Genomic DNA, 18,157 nt, shown 5'->3' with positions numbered 1-18,157 from the left:
AGCTGATGCACGTGTTTTCACGAAGCACAACAATCAGACATAAACCGGCATTTCTAGAATCTGAATTGAGACCCTGTATGCAGAAGAAACAAGACTGAGTGAGTCTGTAGGGGAGAAACAATAAAAAAACAAGTTTTTCTTATCTGTCCAGAGAAGTCTGAAGTTTCTGAGAGATCTGAGAAATCTTAATTTGCAGAATTTGCTGACATTTAACCACAAGGCTTTTAATCTCTCAGTGTCTGTGTGTCATCTAAATGAAAGGCATCCGTCTATCGTGTAAATCTGTTCTGCAGGTCTCTTGATAGTGGCTTATTTATTCTTATATCCTTAAATATATTCTGGCTATTTTATCTCTCTACCAACACTCCCTTTGATTAAAGGACCCCAAAGGCTATCGCAGTTCACCTTGACTAACATTATGTTTCTTCCTGTTCCTCTATTCTGTCTGGGATTTTTTGAGTGTTTTCAATCTACTAAACAGTAATTACCCTAAAACAGCAATTTTTAATTTTTTTTTTTTTAACTTGAAAATGTGGCTTCTTTAACTATACCAGTGTTGTAATTAGGGTAATACTTGCTTTTATACTCTGTTCTTTGAAGGATGCAGCTGCTGTGCTTTGCTACACTGCAGGAGATGATGAGGCCTGTAGAAGGCATCTAGCTTCTCAAGGAATGTTTTTAAGGGACTCATGGAGTTGCACATATTGCAAAATAAAAAATTGCCAGTGTCACCAAGAGCCTTTAACTAAAATGAGATCTGTCTTTCTTAGGCATGGAAGAAGTACGTGGCAAAGGACAGTCCTTATCATGAATAAAATCATTCAAAATAGGACAAAAGTTGCTAACTTTTCCAGGGCTGAAGAATTCATACCATCTTTCCTGACTCTGTACCTTTTACTTATAAGACCATTCTCTACCAACTTAAGTCTTCCCGTGAGCATTAGTGAATACAGCTGAATGCTACAATCTAAAATGCTTGGGGGGGGGCTGTTGTATTTTTTTTTTTCTTTCATATGTGCCCCAGTTTTGTGCTGCTGACAAGCTTTGGTTCTTTTTGACTTCATCTTTGCCCTGGATTCAGCAGTAGCAGTCATTCTGTCATTTTGTGGGTTTAAACCATGACAATCTTGAAATACAGTTATTTCTACTTGACTCCAGTAACAGGCTTGCTGACTGTTAATAGCTGTTAATAGAGTTTCTTCCACAAAGCTCCTCACAACCCTTAAGGTGCACACATGTAACCCTGTGAGGGGGAGGTAGGTGCGAATTTGGTTGAATGTCAGATCTGGCAGCGCCATCAGGACTTCTCTAGGGAAATCACACCTCTCCCTTTTGCCTGAGCAGTCACGTTTCCACCGAGGTTTTGTCCTGTTCACTGTACTAAAAATTTATTAAACAAGTAGGAAAAGGTGGTTCCTTTTGAGGGTGATTTTACTGAAAGCTGTACCAATCGGAGAAGACGCTTCCAAGTAATCCCCCTTATTTTGCTCTGAAGGCATGCATGAAAGACGCAAGGCAAGTTGTTGGGCGGCTGCAAAAGACCCGTGTTCTCTTGCTGTGCTGTAAACCAAGTCTGTGTTAACAGTTACCTAAAAAAATCTAGGATGCAGGGTGGTCTAGGATAGCTTCTCCGAGAAGGAAAGGTGAATTGCTCCTTTCAGAGAAGACGGCAGTATGCACTGAGCAAGGGTGAAAGAAAAAAAAAAATTTACTTAGCTTAAACTACCTGAAAGAAAGCTGCTGCTTCTCATCCTTTAAGCATGCATTTAGTCATCCTGTATTACTCAGTATAATTACGCAGCCTACAGAACTAATTCCAGATAGTAACCAGTGTTGAAATGCACAATTTAGGCTTAAAAAATAATTGATTTAAATTAGATTTTCGTGCAAGTTAAGAGAGCTCCAATCTGATTGTCGGCTACCGCAATCAGACACTGCTCCGCACTCAGGGCTTTTTCGGTCTCCCCTGCTTACTTTCTCATACCACGCTGGCAAGCTGCAACAAGTAAAACTCCACCCTTCCTACGGACTGGGGAGAATAAAATGCATAAAAGGTGACTGCTGGCGAGTAAAATGAGGGTTTCTGTAAAGGTGCTGGTTTTCCAGACAGCCGCTGGTGTGCAGCTGAGAAAAGGGCGGGATCCTTTTCAAGTAGCTCAGTTGTGATTTGCTGAATTCGTAGACTTTTCCCCTTAAAATCCCAGCCCTCGCTCACTCTCGCTCACTCTTCGCTCTTACCCGCCCCCAGGTTTCGTTACTTTTTCTCTGGGAAGTTAACTTGCGGCTGCTTCTCGACAGCAGCAGCTACTCGGTGTGCACGTCAGCTGCAGTCTGGTCCGCAGTGCCTTGCGCTGACACCATGAGTTTGGAAGCTGATGAACCCAAGGAAGGTAGGGGTTTTAACTGTTTTCACAGGAGAGGAAAACAAGTAGGCTCGCATTGCCAGCGCTGCTTTTGTGAGCATGGAGGAGAGTTTCTTCTCGCTTTAGCTTTTAGGTATCCAAAGGGGAGGGGAAAATGCCTTGGCGAAATCAGCTGAAGTCCTCCGGATTTCTCTGGGTATGAAATGACCCAAGCGTTGGCACGCAGGGATATGTATTTGCCTTGCCAGTGGTAATTTACTCACACGTGGAATACCAGTAAGTGGAAGGAGCGGTGTTGCAAAACACCGGCAGGAGAGTAGCGAAAGAGGAAGGTTTCTTGAATTTGGAAGCACTGTATTTTTCAGCAAAAGAGGAAGTTGCATGGAGGAGAAGTGAAAGGCCATTATTTTGAGAATCGGCTTGATGGCACGCACTTCCCTGCCCGAATGAGTGTGCCGTGCATGCCTGTGCTAAAGCTGCGAGAAGTGTGCCAGAGCTACAGGTCTTCATTTACTGCTGCTGCAGTGGAAGGTGTGGAGGAGCTGGCGGCGATCCAAGAAAAATACAGTTATTCCCTAGTGTTGATTGGGAGGGGGTGCGAGCAGGGGCAGGACAGTAGGGAGCAAGCGGGGGAGGAGGAGGGCAATTTCCTGAAAGTGCCGATATACAAAAGAGCATTTATACTGAAGAGGGAACAGGGCAGCGATGGGGTTATACATTGGGTTCCTTAGAACGGAATTGATGTTTCATGGCTACGAATAGTCCTTAGGGAGACTCGAATGTACAGAGGTCCAGTATGGCTCAGAAGAGTAGCTAAAAAAAACCCAACAGCTACGTAAGGCAACCAAAGCACTCTGTATTTGGTGAAAAGAATTCGGAATGTTTCAGATGGTTTTCCCCTCACGTTCTGCAGAACTTCCCCCGTTTGAAGAATGACGTTATAAGGGATCTCTTTCTGCTTACTTGCATAAAATATTTTGTTTTGCAGAAAGGTCTGCTTGGACTGAATCAAACTTAATGCTAATAGTGCTGATAGAACCTGCTTAGGAATGAAGCATGATAGCCTATGATTTGATAAAAATTGCAGCAGTGATACCTGTTTTTTTTAGTTTCTTATCAAAAGAACACATGAGCTAGAAGGCAGCTTTTCTTTCTGTTTCCCAAGAAGATTCTGTAGGACAGATTTTTTTTAAAAACAAAACTGAAAAAATATCTATAGAAACTGTTTGAAAAGAGAGTATGTGATAAGAATGTGGCAATGTGAGTGTTCTCCCTCAGGTTTACAGCAGGAGAGATCAAGATGCTTGCCATAGCATGAAAGATCCTCTGGTTTTATCCAGGAAGCTCCAGATAGTTTTACCAAATTGGCTGTATTTGAAATGTGGATTTTCTTGTTTAAAGAAACCTCTTACCTTCTTAGCTGACTTAGATTCTTAAAATTCTCTGAAGATAGTATCTTTCTGTTAATTTCTTTTGAAACAATTCGAGATGCCAGGATCTTCGTGCTGGTCTAGTGGAAGGTGTCCTTGCTTGTGGCAGTGGGGTTGGGACTGGATGATCCTCAAGGGTTCTTCCAAATCAAACCGCTCTGTGATTCTATGATGCTATTAAATAGAAGAAAAAAAAAAAAAAGGCATTTGGAGCCGGTGGCTGAGACGGGAAAAAAAAGGGTAGCTTTTTGGTTAGTTACTTTAGCTGGGAAAAATTTGGGTTTTGCTGTCCTGAAATTTTAATAGGTTAGAATGGAAAATAAGAACAATAGTCATTATGGGAAAGTGAGATACAGATGTCATTGAGACTGGTTTTCAGTCAGTCTGTAGATGTATTACTGGTAATATACTCCAATCAGCAGAAGTATATTTAGAAAATGCATGAGAAAACAGTGTGTAGGTGAATAAAGACAGGTAAATACGTAGAACTGTAGTGTTACCTTGTTTGATTGAACATGACATGAAAGATCACTGATTAAAATAATGAAAAATACAGGAAAATACTTGTGGATTAGTAGTGGTCCACTGTATGTGGCATAAAATAGGCATTCAGTCTCTGATCAAGAAAGTGTGGTTTTTGCATAAGGAAAATGAACACTTCACAAATTCAAACTGAATTTGGGCTCAGATTATTGACACTAGGTATATGTAAACTTTGATGTGGTTTACCAAAGGGGAGGGTGGATGATTTTTCCTTTAGGTGCAAGACTAATGTCACTCTAAAAAAAAATAAAAAAAAAAAGGAAAAGAAAAACTGATTTACCCACAATTTGAGATTTAGTCAGGGAATTAGTAAATAAAGGTCTGTGACTGATTACAGAAAAGGTAGAGGGTACACTTCGACTACATATTTGTTTTACTGGGTTCTGTGATTATGTACATTTCAAGGCCAAGGCTAGTGATGAAAGCATAGTGGTTCATCTGCTGCATATTAAAAAGTGAAGAGAAAGCTACAGGGGAAAAAAAAAGTTATTTTATTGTTGTTTGTAAGTGAAGGCAGAATTTTTCTGTTTTCCTTAAAGGAAAGATGCTCAAGCAGCCAGGGAAGCATCACTGACTGGGTGATATGAAGAGTTGTATAAGGAGCTCTGAAATACGGTTGCAGCTGCTAGGCGTGTCTCTTGGACTATGTATTGGAAGGTCAGCCTGAATAAAAGGAAGGTTGAGGGCATAGTAACACAGAACATCATGTATGTTCTGGCAGTGGTCTGTTGCTGAAGTGAGCAATACTTCACTTCCAGCCACTTTATACAAGTTAGTCTCAGTATCTGGAAAACAGTGGGATGTCTGTAAGAGTAGATTTTATGGGTTAATATGTATAACTATTTTAAAATGTGCGTAACAAGGTCAAAACCATAACCATTTTTACAGTGAAACCAAAAATCAGGGTCAATTTTGAATGGCAACTCCTGAAGATTTTATTTTATTTTTTTTTAATTTAATAAAGTTGATGTCTTTGACCTAAAGTCTAATTTTAGGTTGTTTTTTTTTTTTTAGCAGGAACTGGGAGTAAAAAGATGTTAGAAGATAATCATTACTTCACTGTATTTTGTACTAATTGCTGGATATGGGGTTATTCAGCAGTGTATCTGCGCTTTTCAGCTTCTGCTTTTGATCTCTGCATGGTCTGTATTAGAATAGTAACATGAAACAGTTTTGCTTTTTTTTTTTTTCTCCCATCATGCTGCTTAGTAACATTACAACAATCTCTGTATTCATCTGTATACCACAGTGCTGCGGTAAATATGTGCATGTGTGTGTATGACATCAATCTGTATTGCATTTACAGATCCCAACAACTGTCATGATATAAATAACCCTGGAACATTTTCCTGTAGTTACTTTTGCCCTGGATGAAACAAAGAGCATGGTAAAGTCAAGAAGATGGTTGTAGCATTTAACTGTATGGTGTATTTTCAGCTTGGTTTTGAAATTACCGTGGTGGCATGTCACATACCAAGGAAGGTACCAAGTTGTTTCAGACTGTTATTTGATTTACTTGGTTCCTGAGATCTGAAGGAAATGTTGTCATGTTAAAAATGTGTCATAAATATACCTTTTTAAATACGTGCCAGTACAGGTTAAAATTATTGTGGTGGTAGTGGATTCCTTACATAGCATTCCTTCAGTAGAAGGAAATAGAGATTTGTGTAAAGCTCTAGAGAACTTCAGCTTCCTTCTACAGGTTTCATGTTGTATATTTAGAAAACAACAGGAGATAAATCTCATGTCTAAAAGGAAAAGTAACATAGTAGCAGATACCAGAGTGAATGTAATAGCCTATGAAGCGATGGATATTGTATTACAAACTCGGAAGCAGTGAGAGCCTGCATTGCACCTTTAGCATAGTTTTAAGTAACACATCTCATGAGAGAGATTTCTGCATTTCTACCAAGCGCTGAGAGTTTTTTTAGAAACAATTAGCATTTGTTAATCCAAATGAGATTACTGAGGAATGAGCTCACCTGTTTTGTTCCTTTTAGAGCTCAGAACAGAGACATAGAGGTTATAAAATCACAGAGCTCTCATAGATTTGAAAAGTCAGTACTCCCTCCTATAAATAGTCATGGATTTGCTTTGGCATTTTTCAGTCACCTCTGATTGTGTGAAGGTTTTCCAGGGTGGACTCGCGTTCATTAGATAGAAAATTGTCTGCTGTCATGCTCCTACAGACCACTTACTCTATCCAAAATGGTGATGGAACTCCATCGTGTCCGAAACTAGCATTTGTTAGGATCTTTTGTGCTTTTGTGACAGTGAACAGAGAGATCCAAACTATGCACATGGAGAGTTACCCATACAGTCAATTAGTACTTACCCCCACGTAAGAGACGCACCTTCTGCTCTTACCCCAAAGACTACAAGACATGGGCTGTGGGCTTCCTTTGTTTCACCTGCCGTTGGTCTGCTCTCCCTTTTCAAAGCAACAATCTCCATAAAACATTAAAGCCAGTGAAACAAGAAACAAGCATTTTGTTGAGAGTAGTCTGAACAGTTCAGGAGCAGGAAGCAGCATCTGGCCTCAGCGGATGTGTCAGAAATCTAGAGCAGTCAGTTTGAGGCTTTTTTATTTCGCAGTTAACTTGCTGCTGATGAAAAGAATCAAAAGATCACTGTGGCTGTACATACCATATATGCAGCTCTATAAATCAGAGCAATGCTTAACAATTTTGCATTTCATGTAATCCCTTCTATACATTATTAGAATTCAAGATGTAATAGGACAAATTGAAGGCAAAATATTTCACTTTAGTACAGGAAGGAAGGAAAAAAAGGAAGTAAGCTTATGAGAAATAATAAAGGAAGAATTGTTACTAACCAGATACTGTAATACTGTGGAACATATGCACAGAGAAAGCACTGCCAGTGGTCCAAATAGTAGTGGTGGAAGGAAAAGCAAGAAACTAACACTTTAGTGAAGAAGGAGCAATGGAAAATCTGGAGGAAAGACAGCCACAGTACACCGGCAAGGCAGAACAGCTAGATTTTTAATGTAGTTTGTAGGATTGTATGTCTAATGAAGCAAGATACAGGAAATGAATAAAGGGTTTTGAGAACAGGAATACAGTTACCATGGTTTGTAGTACAGCTGCTGCAGCTCCAACAAGATGCAGGTACTTGGCTGTCCTGGTAAGAGCATTGGCTTAAGGCTGTTCAACTGTAAGACTCTGGAAGCAGCTCTTTGTTTCTCCCCTTAAAAAGTCAAAGGAATGGTTGGGTGTCTTTTTCCTGGCAAAATCAGGGTCGAATTTGAGATAACATCTCTGTGAAGGTGTTAGGTGCTACTTTCCTTGCTTCTTCTGCAGGCTCAGAATTGAGTGGGAGAACCCTTGGGCTTTTTGTTGTATACCACATTTGAAAGTCCATATGGAGTAATTATCGTCAGCAGAACACTTCATATTTAGCAATCTCTTCCTCGCAGATCAGGAAGCTAGGTGGTAATTTGAGCAGAGGGTATGGAGTAAGCACTAGATGTAGCTGGTAGGTTACTTCAGAGAATCACTGAAAATCTTAGCAAGTTAATCATTTAGCTGCGGTTGTTGCATCAAGCTGTGGCTTGATCCATTTATTATACTCATGCAATCAAATCTTTTAATTCGTAGTGAACTAGAAGACTCATGCATTTAATTTCAAATAAGATACAGTCCCTTCAGCTATCTAGTTGGTAGAATCATAGGGTAATTGAGGCTGCAGGAAACTTCTAGAGGTCATCAGGCACAGCCTTCCACTTGAGGCAGAGCCAGCTTTGAAGTTGGATTCAAAGTTAGGTGATGTTGCTTAGGCTTTTTACAGTCGAGTTGATATTGCCTTTAAAAGTGGTGGTCTCCCAACTTCTATAGCAACATATTACAATATTTGACCACCTTCAAGTGGTCATTCCTAACAGGAATTTCCCTTGCTGCTGCTTGTGTCTGTGGCCCTTTGCTCTTCTGCTGTGTATCTTCAAAAAGATACCTGAGCCAACCTAGTCCTTTCAGCCTCTACCATGTGCTACAGCTCACTTGGTGGCTTTGTTCTCAAATTCTACCAGTCTTTTTTTAATCTCACAGAATTGGTTGTTTTACTGGAGACCTAGTTTACCAGCCTTCCTCCCCTTTATTGGCTGGTGACAGCATTTGCTGTATTGTAGTACTTCTTAGACCCTCGGGTTATTTTCTTTGAGGAATTTGCAAACTGTGCGCTGTTACAAATGAGACAGAGGTTAGAGATCAAGGAGCAAATCTTGAATCTCTGGAGAATCAAAAGAACTGTTTGGGTAAGAGAAGGGCCTTGCACCTACATTTGGGAAGGCTGTATTCTTTAACAGCATTATTTCCAAGTATAGCAAAAGGCTAAACGAATGGCTTCTAAGAATAATGAGTATTTTCTAATGCATGTTCCAAGGATAAGGAAAATATAACACTCACATACTAATTGTAATTTGTCATTTTTATTCAAAACCACACATCATTCTTTTAGTCAACAACAATTAATCTTTTGGTCAAATCTTCTGTTAAATGTGACAGTTTTAAAAGGGAAACTCTCACATTTTTGGCAGTTTGAAAAGCAAATTGCTTCCCATTCCCTCTCTCTCCTCAGGTATTTAGAGTCTATAAGCACATTTAAAAAAATAAAGCAGATAAAAACTGTACTGGAGGTCTTATTTCAACCTTCTGGACTGATATTTTTTTACAATTAAATTACAAAATATGGTAAGAGGAGAGCATTTCATAAAGAGGTGTGAAAGGGCTACTGATTTTTCTGCTGCTGTGTAGAACAGCTTCTGGTTTTGTTTTTCCATGCATCATGCTCAATAGAAGAAGTAGCATGGTAAAAGTAGTTTCATCTACTTCATAACAGCTTTAAAGGAAAAAAAATCTTTTTTCATGTTTAAGGATTAATTTTTCATTTTTGTGTATTGGGTACATATTTCATAGATACAGTAGTATTCAGTGGTCATGCTGTTAGCAGTAACAGTTGCTGTATATGACTTAAGAACTTTGAGTGCTCAAACTGTTTTTGCATTAATAAATACCACCAATCTGAACATTACTCATGTATATTGACATTAACTTTTTGTGCTGTGGGAAATCTGGAAGTCACAGGTTTCCATGTTTTCTCTGTCTGCATCAGTAGATTTGCTGAGTTACTAGTGTTTTTTAATGTTAGGTGTACAGTTTTGTGGACACATCGCCATCATGACTACTGAACCGGCCTTAAATCTGCTCTCATTTGGGCACATTATTTTGAGCAAGGAGGATAGAAACTGGAAAACCTGTGCTTTGAGAATTTTATTCTACATTCATCCTTTCGGGATGTTTTCTCATTAATTTTGTTTTGCTTTGTAAGATTCCCTGCCTGGGTTGGGGTGTGGCTTGACTCAGTTTCATCATTTGATTCCCTGTCAGGATTCTATTTTGTGGTTTATTTCTAGCGCTTGATTGGCTAGGAATGGGAAGTAGAGAGCCCATGTCACAGCATGGTGAGTTCAATGTGGAGAACTTGAGATTCAGAATCTTCACCACAGAAGCATAAGCAATGTAGAGGATTGAATACATACTGTATAAGTTAATCTATTTTTCCTACCTTTTGCTGAATTTGGTAGCAGTATTTGTAATTATACAGATCAGTAATGAAACATCAGAGATCTGTTTTGCATAGCAGTAGAGGAAACCTGTATTTCAGTTGACATATGGTACACAAATGTTGGGGTGTCTGCAGGGAGTCCTGTTCCTGCTGGCAGTTTACAGTAATGAGAATAAATTGCAGTAAAGTGGGAGTTACCATTTTATTTATTTGAGAATGTTTAACCCTGAAAATTTTGAAATTTGAGATCCAAGAACGCACTCTGACGTATCTTTTACGTTTCTATGAAGGTCAGTACTTGAAGGTTTCTCTAAGGCCTTGGTAGTTGTGATTTCAGTGGACCTCTAAGAATGTGATACCCTTGAGTCTTGATCCCAAAATGTTTGCATCTCACTTCATAAAGGACTTAAAGCACTGAATCATTGCATGCACAGGCAAGCTTCCACTTCATTAACTTCATTGAGGTGTGTAGGGAACTTTAACTTAGAAATATGCAGAAATACAACTGTTTTAAAAGTTAAAGCTTTCATGAGATTTGTTTTTCCTTTACTATGTCCACTTTACCAAACTATTGTACAAGATAGAACTATCTATAGAAGGAAAAAAAGTATTTGTTTAATATTAACAAAAACAAGTAAATGACACTGGTGAATATTTCAGCCACTGATTCCAAGGGCTACTTTTTCCTGCTTGCAAAAAGAGGAAATGAGTAAATGTTTCTGTTCACTTAAAAGCATTTATATTGAAAATACTCATTGAGAAATAGAGAGATAGACTTCAGAAACTAAGAAAGAATTTGAAACAGTGAATTGTGAATTTGAGCGGCTATGATCAGAAGTAGTGGATGCTTCAGGAAGGAGTAAGAATAAAGTTTGGCTCTGGTGTCTACGCCTGTGATAAGATGTCTTCACCGAGCTTGCAGCCTTGTCCTCAGTGCTGAAGATTAGAATTGCTGAAGTCTGGGATGCAAGACATCACTCTCGTGTAGGTGTGTTCAGACTTACCTTTCTTTGCAACAAGCAGCTGGTATTGTAATCAGTTGAAACGGATGTAATCTACGGTGGATTTAGATGACAACCCATTTGTTGTGGGAGGAGACCAGTATCACCATAAGGTGAAGAGAAACTGTCCACATTTTTAAATGTGCCTAAACAGAATCTAACTAATTTGAAATTTAGATTAATGGTGTTTATTTTCACCACATGAGGTCTTTTCTTCTCCAGGTTCAGATTTGCATTCCTTCCTTCTTACCTTTTTTGGGTAATAGTCCTGAAAATCTCAAGCTAAGACAACCTTTTCTCATGGTGGAAATACCTTCGTAGGTGATCAGTGCTCTTAATCACCTACTTAAAGGTACCCTTTGATGCCAGTGCAAAATAAAAAAGCTGGACATTTAAATTCTGCAGTAATCAACAGCTGGAAAAACCAGTGTACTCAGTCTCCCACACCTTGCCCCAAGGAGTGAACTATGAAAGAGATGCAGGTTTCGCAGAATCACAGAGGAGCTGAAGCTGAGAGGGATAGCTGGAAATTGCCTACCTTTAGTCAATAAATATATTTGCAACATTTAAAAATAAATAGGATCGCTAATGCTTTGCTAGGTATTGAAGTTTTGTATCCAGATAATACTGCTTCCTGACATAAAAGAAAATGGTAGTGTCATACACAATGGCGTTTAAGCCGAAGATTTAATTTTACAGAAGAGCAAGTTGCTAACAGTATTAAAGGCCTATTTTTTCTCTTGTGCTTTATATTTGACTAGAATTTTCTGACTGATGAAGGCAAACCCAAACTTTTTAGATATGTGGGAAGGTGGACCCGTGTTTTGACAATCTTAGTTCAGGCTTGAAAGTTTGGGTGTTGTCAAGTCAAAGATTGGTGGGTTTTCTTTTTTCCAGTAAGTGCTATGTATAGAAATACTTCTCATACTTTTCACGGTTTTGAGCACTGGTTTTGAATTGGATATCCCAGGAATAAAGCAAATTAAGTGGAAACAGATAGGAGTCAAAGAAAAGCACCCAAAAGATAGTGTGCATTTGAATAATGTTCAGAACAAACAGCAAGGGAGTAGTAAAGGAATGAGGAAGAGATAATACTCTCAATCATTGATTTAGAATCATAGAATGGTGTGGTTTGGAAAAGTTCTTAAAGATCACCTAGTTCCAAGCCCTTGCCATGGGCAGGGACATGTTCCACTAGACCAGGTCACTCAAAGCCCCACCCAGCCTGGCATGCAGACTGAATACAAAGAAAAGGCAGTAGCAGTGAGTTAGAGATAGGTTGTTACAATCCTATTTCATGGCTGGAACTTTGGATGAAAGTCCTGGTAGTTGTAGCGTGGATACAGAGAGTAGCCTTTAGTAGCTGTGGCTACTAAATATTGGGAGAAAAAAAAATTCACTGCTTGTGGAAGGGGAAAGTAAGGGAAATGCATGTTAGCAGCAGCAATGGAAAAGACCACTATGGCCACCAAGTGTAGTCCTCCAGAATATACATGGTACCATGAATGGTTGATGCAAAAGCATAGACAAAGCATATATTCCATGTACAGCCATTCAGTTAGTACCAGTAAACTTGCCCTTCATGCTATAAAACAGGAAAAAGGTAGTGAAAAATTAAAAACTGCAAAAGAGATGAAGGATGTCATTAGTGTTCAAGGCCTAAAGAAAAAGCCAGTAAGTGATCAGTAAAATTCTTAGATGGCTATTTTGTGTTTTATAATCTACATTTCAGTGTTGATATTGAAAAAAGGAATATGCTGGCCAGACGTGATAATTGAGTGTCTTGAGAATCACTACTGATTTTTTCTGTGTATCTGGCCTGTAGCTGTGGCAATCTTCGGTGCCTCAGGAGTTTCTTTAGAAAGGAGAAGACAGAATTGCACTATGCATGTGGGAGGAACATTTTATATATATATATATATATATATATATATATATATATAAACAAACAGTAAACTAGCAATCCAGCCTTCTTTCAACATTACACTGAAAGAGAGATACCAAGGGACTCCTCTCATGTCTGCAAGGAGCAGACAGGGTGGCGTACAGATTGGCACTGAGAAGAGCAGGACTAGAAATACGGGAAAAACATTATTAACTACTTTCAAAGCCATTGTAAGATCACTCACAAACCTTTCTGCCATTTGAACTCTCTGATTTGAACTCTCTGAAGCCTCTTCTGTGGCTCTCTTTACATGCTATTCAAAATACATGCCCTTTGCATTTTGGTAGCCAGGTTGCTATCCTGTCCTTGTAATTAGTTCCCTGTTCCTTTCATGCCAGATTGCCATCTTGTCTCAACCTTACAGTTCCTTACATTTTTATCACGTGTGTCTTAAGCTTCCTTTTAACTTCCTCACCCTGTCCCCATGTCAAATTTGAGTCTCTTCAATGGATTCAAAGTTCCTCAGGGCTGCTGGTCTCAGTGATTTTCCTTCTGCATTCAAGCCAGAAGCTTTTCCATTATTATCCTAGGCCCTGTGCCTACAGCTAAGTTTTTTTTGGAGAGGAGACATTCCATTTGTAAGGATGGTTGTAAGAGCAATTAGATAACTCTTTAGAGTGCAGCTTTTGGTAAAACATTCAGGTGTAATGGACCGATTATTTTATTGCAAGTGTGACCTGGGTTAGGGAGCTTGGCACTATTGTCTTGCTGCAGTTTGATACATGTCTCTAAGGCTAGACAAAAAATGCAGTACCTGCTTTCATTTTGTTTGATCCAAAGGAATGACCAAAGATACACTTAATTTGCTATGAAGCTATGAATTGTGCAGAATTACCCTTGATTGTGCACTGACACCTGGTAGATAACCAGGAACTTGATACAGCCCTGGAGTGGCCAACAGCTGAAATACATAGGCTTCATATTTCATACCACAGCACCTGTTACTAAATTCCGGCAGGGATAACAAATGGTGGCAAAGCAGTGAAATTCAAGTTCGTGACCCTGCTCTGTGTGACTGTCATTTTCTCTGTTTTAATATTCAACACATTTCAAAATGCGCTTCTCTAAAAGCAGCCATTAGAAGTTAATCTGTTGTTTTGATTTTTTTTTTTCCCTTATTATTAAAGCTGTGCTGTTAATTAAAATACATGCAGAGGCTCTAGAAAGAAGGGCTTTCAGAAGGCTTTTTAAATTTCTAAGTCAGTTACAGTATGTATCATGTGATGCGCAGGGTGGCTGTGGGAAGCACAGGCATGTAAAACCAGAATAACTTGTTGGCACAGGCTGCTCTCATGGGAGTACAAAACTCTGCTCATACATTCTTGTTTCTAATAGCGTCTTTCCTTGCCACACTACACAGCTTTAACCTCCAGGTACTTTTTTTGGCAATTCTCATCTTTTGATCAAAACACTAAAGCTAGAATAAATAGCAAAATGAGGAAGCATATAGCAATATCATATGCATTTTGCAAACCTATTGAGAATTACTTCTTCAGCACTTCATTAAGTAAAAAAAGGTGTTCCCAGTGGTGTTTGCTAGCTTTTCTTTTAATTTGTCCTGTGATCCTGTTACTGGCTTTATGCTACTTTTGGGTAACAACATGCAAATTAGACATGCTCTATTTTTTTAAAAAATGTGTGATTAGCCAGATTTTTTCCAAAATTGCTTGATTAAACTGTTGCTTCAGAGTGACTTTCAGCCTCAGAGCTGGCTTACAAGTCCAGCAATCCTGCTCATGTAATATTTGACATGCATTAGGCTTGGCTTCAGATTGGGTGTTTTTTCTTTTGAAGGTCTTCCAGTGTGAATGTTAAAATTGGTACACATTGCTTGACTAATTAACTTTCCCATAGTGAGTTCAGTTGGTAAAGATTATGGTGAGTGAGAATTCAGTACAATTTACTGAACCCATTAAGAGAATGGTAGGAAAAGGTTAGTTATCTTCATGAACGAACGCTTTGTACGCATTGAAACTTTTAGTTCAAACTGTTCCGTAGTTAAAATTTATATTCACGTAAATCTCCCTTTTTAAAAACAAGGTGCCAAATAAAATATTTGCTCTTCAAATAAGGACCCTGTATACCTGAATCAAAAAAGTAGAGGCATATGTGGAAGAAATAAGTACTGTATAGACCTCTTGTGGGTTTTTTGTTTGTTGCCTTTTTTTTTACTTTTCCCCTCCTTCTGTGCTTAGCTGTTTGCCCTTTGGGTTTTCCACTGCCTGACGGTGCTTGCCCAAGCTATCTGCCCTGTTGTAGTCCTCTTCCCAGCAAACTCTGTGGCTGCCCTGGCCTCTTCTCACCAGTGCCATCAGCCAGTGTAGAAGTTGCAGTCCCAGTGTCTGAGGCTGAAGAGTGAAAGCTGTCAGAGTGCATGTCTTGCATGCCTGGTACGAGCTTTGGTTTTCCTCATCACCTAAAAAGCCAACAAATGAACAAAGACCCACAAACCCAAAGACTGGCCAATATACTGAAGTGGCCTTGTGGGTACTGCTGTGATTTTGGAATTATTTCTACATTGCAAGGACTTTTATCTGTGCTTTTGAAAACTTTAAATTTAACACACCTTTTACCCATGAAACTTTGTAACATGTAGATAAGAATAGAAACATTGATACTTAAGTTAAAAAACTGAAACAAAACAGAACAACAAGATACCAACAAACCCCACTCTTTGAAACCATGATTCACTCAGTTAAGACGAAGCTATAAATTGTGGTGGCAGCTAGAAAAATCAGCTCACATTATTCATATCTGAAAAATTCATAGTCTGAGTCCTACCACTGCATTTTGTTGTTTTTTTGTTTTGTTTTTTTGTTTTTTTTTAAGTCTTATGTAGTAAGTACATTGTGAAAATAGTTACAGGCCTGGTAGCAGGTTTATGACTCTTATTTTTGCCTGTTCTGTACTTTGGGATTTGTTCATTCCCTGATGCTAGGTCTTGCAGTCTGTCATAGTTCTGCCTTACTGAAGTCACACGTTTATACATGAAGTTATATATTTATAGGCCTCAGTGTATTTATTTTTTTTTTAAAGTTTCTGGACTTTGTCATTCATGAAAACTGGGGTAGCTCAGTAGAGACTGAAAGCAGAGGGCACAAGAAAAAGTAAGAAATCAGTAATTTTTTTTATCCCTTTTATCTGTGTGATCTCATGATTTTTGAAGGTGCACAGGTTACGGTCACATACACTCAGAGACTGTGGCATACTCGTGGAGAGTTCTATCAGTCCCACTTCATTTCAGGTTGCCTCCCTCTCTTGTTCTTCTCTCTCAGTCTGAGACTCTGACTGAACATGCAGTTCATACAGCGTGTTGGCTTTTAGCTATAGCTCTCACCCCCAGTCTGTAGAGAGGCAAACACGCTCGTCCACACAGGATGCCTGGCAGGAAATAGGTTGCCACATTTCTCAAAGCTGTTTGAGACAGTCCGTTAAACGCTGCCTGGAGCATTCGTGCTGTTTCTTTCCTCCTGATCCCATATTAGCGTTCTTTGTGCCTTGCCCAGACCCCCCTGTTGTTTTTGGACCTTGTGCTCACCAGGTACTAGTGCAGTGCGTGGCATGCCAATTGCTAAAATGAGAACAGTCTCATGAAGCAGCGTTGTTATTAATGGCTCTACAGTCACATTTTCTCTTCCACTGGGACTGTTGTATTAACATACCAAGTATGTACACTAGAAATGCAACTCGTAGTCGGAAAGCTCAACTCTTGACTTGCAGATGGCATTTAGCATGGTTCACTGGAAGTTTTTACTGGATTTTTTTTTTTTCCTGGTCCTTTATTTCAACAAGCTTAAACCTACTCAGTGACTCAAGTATTCATTGTCAATGTACACACGATTGAATGTGCTCAACTGCAAGTGATACTGAATCTACCATCAACTGTTATCTTGCAGGAAAAAAACATGCTGCTTTGATTTAAGGCAGTGAATTAATTTGATTCAATCCTTCCCACATTACTGGTGTTTTTTTTTTTGGTTGGTGGGGTTTTTTGTTTGCTGGCTTTTGTTTTGGGGCTTGGTGGTTTTTTTGTTTTGTTTTTTTTTTAGGTTGGTTTGCATGGGGGCTTTTTTGTTTGTTTGTTTTTGTTGTTTGTTTTTACTTTAAATAGACTTGAGAAATAGAAGCATTTGCCACAGTATGAATGGAGGTGTACTAGCTGCCATGTCAAGGAAAAGCCAGCATCACAGCCATAAGTAGTAGCCTTCTTGTACTTTTATACTAGTCTCCTGGGAGCTTATTAACCCCACAATTCCAAATTTTCACTGAAAGTTTATGCTTCTTCTACAGTTTTAAGGAAAATATGTGTAAAGTCAAATATTCTGGGGAAAACACACCCAGAATGCTCATGTGTCCAATGTTTGTTGACTCTAACACAAGAGACTGTTAAACAGACATGTTGTTGGTTGGAAAAATTAAGATGTTTCATGATTACTAAGCTCCCAGCTTTCACAGGAGGCAGTCTCCAACAATTTGTTTGCCCTTCTAAATAATAAATTATAAGACTTTGCAGATGTCCCCATCTTCCCTAAGATCCTGTGAATTTCCACGTAATGGAGGCAGGATTTCCTCTGAGAGACTTTCCCCTTGGAGTCCTCTCCTCTGGGGATAGGTGACATTACTAAACATAATCATGTTTATTTGCATAGATTTGTACAGAAAATGACATTGATTTCAGAAGGGTGTTTTTTTGATGATACACCTTTGAAAAGTGAAGTGTAAAACTGCACAGGAAAGAAATAGGAGCTATAATGAGTTGTCATGAGGAAATACTATATTTGAGATGCTTAAAATTAGTGGAATTACCTTTCCAAATTCTGGGTCTACTGCAGGCCACTGGAGAAACAGCACTACTTCAGTTTGAAGTGCAAGGATGGAGTTTGTCAATACCATATGTATGGTCAGAGATTTCTACATCCTGGTCAGGTACTGTAATCGCTCTTAAAAAGTGCCTATATACAGTCAGCCCTAAGAAGATGGGGCTGCATTAAGTCGTTGTCTAAACGTGGATTTACAGGCTTATGTTCAGATGCTTGTGTCTGAAATTGAGGTCAGCAGTTTGGAAGTAGATGCTGGGCTGACCTCATGTTGGGAACAGGGAGCTTGGAGGTGCAGGCACCCTGTGACCCATGAATCAGGCATCTCCAATACATGTGAGTATCTGCATTTGCAGTTACCAGGTTAAATGTTTTAACTTCTTCTAGACACATCCCCTACCCTTAAGAGTCACAGGATCTTTCTTCTCCTCTATCTGCTAATTGTTCCAGCTGTCTGATATAACAGCTATTGGTG

At 39.1% G+C, this 18,157-nt stretch overlaps 1 protein-coding gene across 2 annotated transcripts in view; it reads left to right on the top strand.

Moving 5' to 3' along the window:
- Positions 1-18,157, top strand: part of TNFAIP8 (TNF alpha induced protein 8) — a 32,186-nt gene that overhangs the window by 9,467 nt on the left and 4,562 nt on the right. The window contains exon 1 of one of the 2 annotated variants that reach the window (XM_057416674.1): positions 2,125-2,390. The exons of the other annotated variant lie outside the window; for it this stretch is intronic. Coding sequence (XP_057272657.1) covers positions 2,360-2,390 — 31 coding nt within the window. The 5' untranslated portion in view covers positions 2,125-2,359. Of the gene's footprint in view, positions 1-2,124; positions 2,391-18,157 lie in introns of those variants that run through there. 2 annotated transcript variants of the gene reach the window in all.

The sequence above is a fragment of the Pezoporus wallicus genome, unplaced genomic scaffold (genome assembly GCF_028554395.1).
Source record: "Pezoporus wallicus isolate ANWC-B61680 ecotype Strahan unplaced genomic scaffold, APGP_CSIRO_Pwel_v1 contig_3019, whole genome shotgun sequence".
In the NCBI taxonomy this organism is placed as follows: Eukaryota; Metazoa; Chordata; class Aves; order Psittaciformes; family Psittacidae; genus Pezoporus; species Pezoporus wallicus.
Note: the sequence above shows the minus strand (reverse complement) of the source record. Positions and strands in the feature narration are given on the sequence as shown.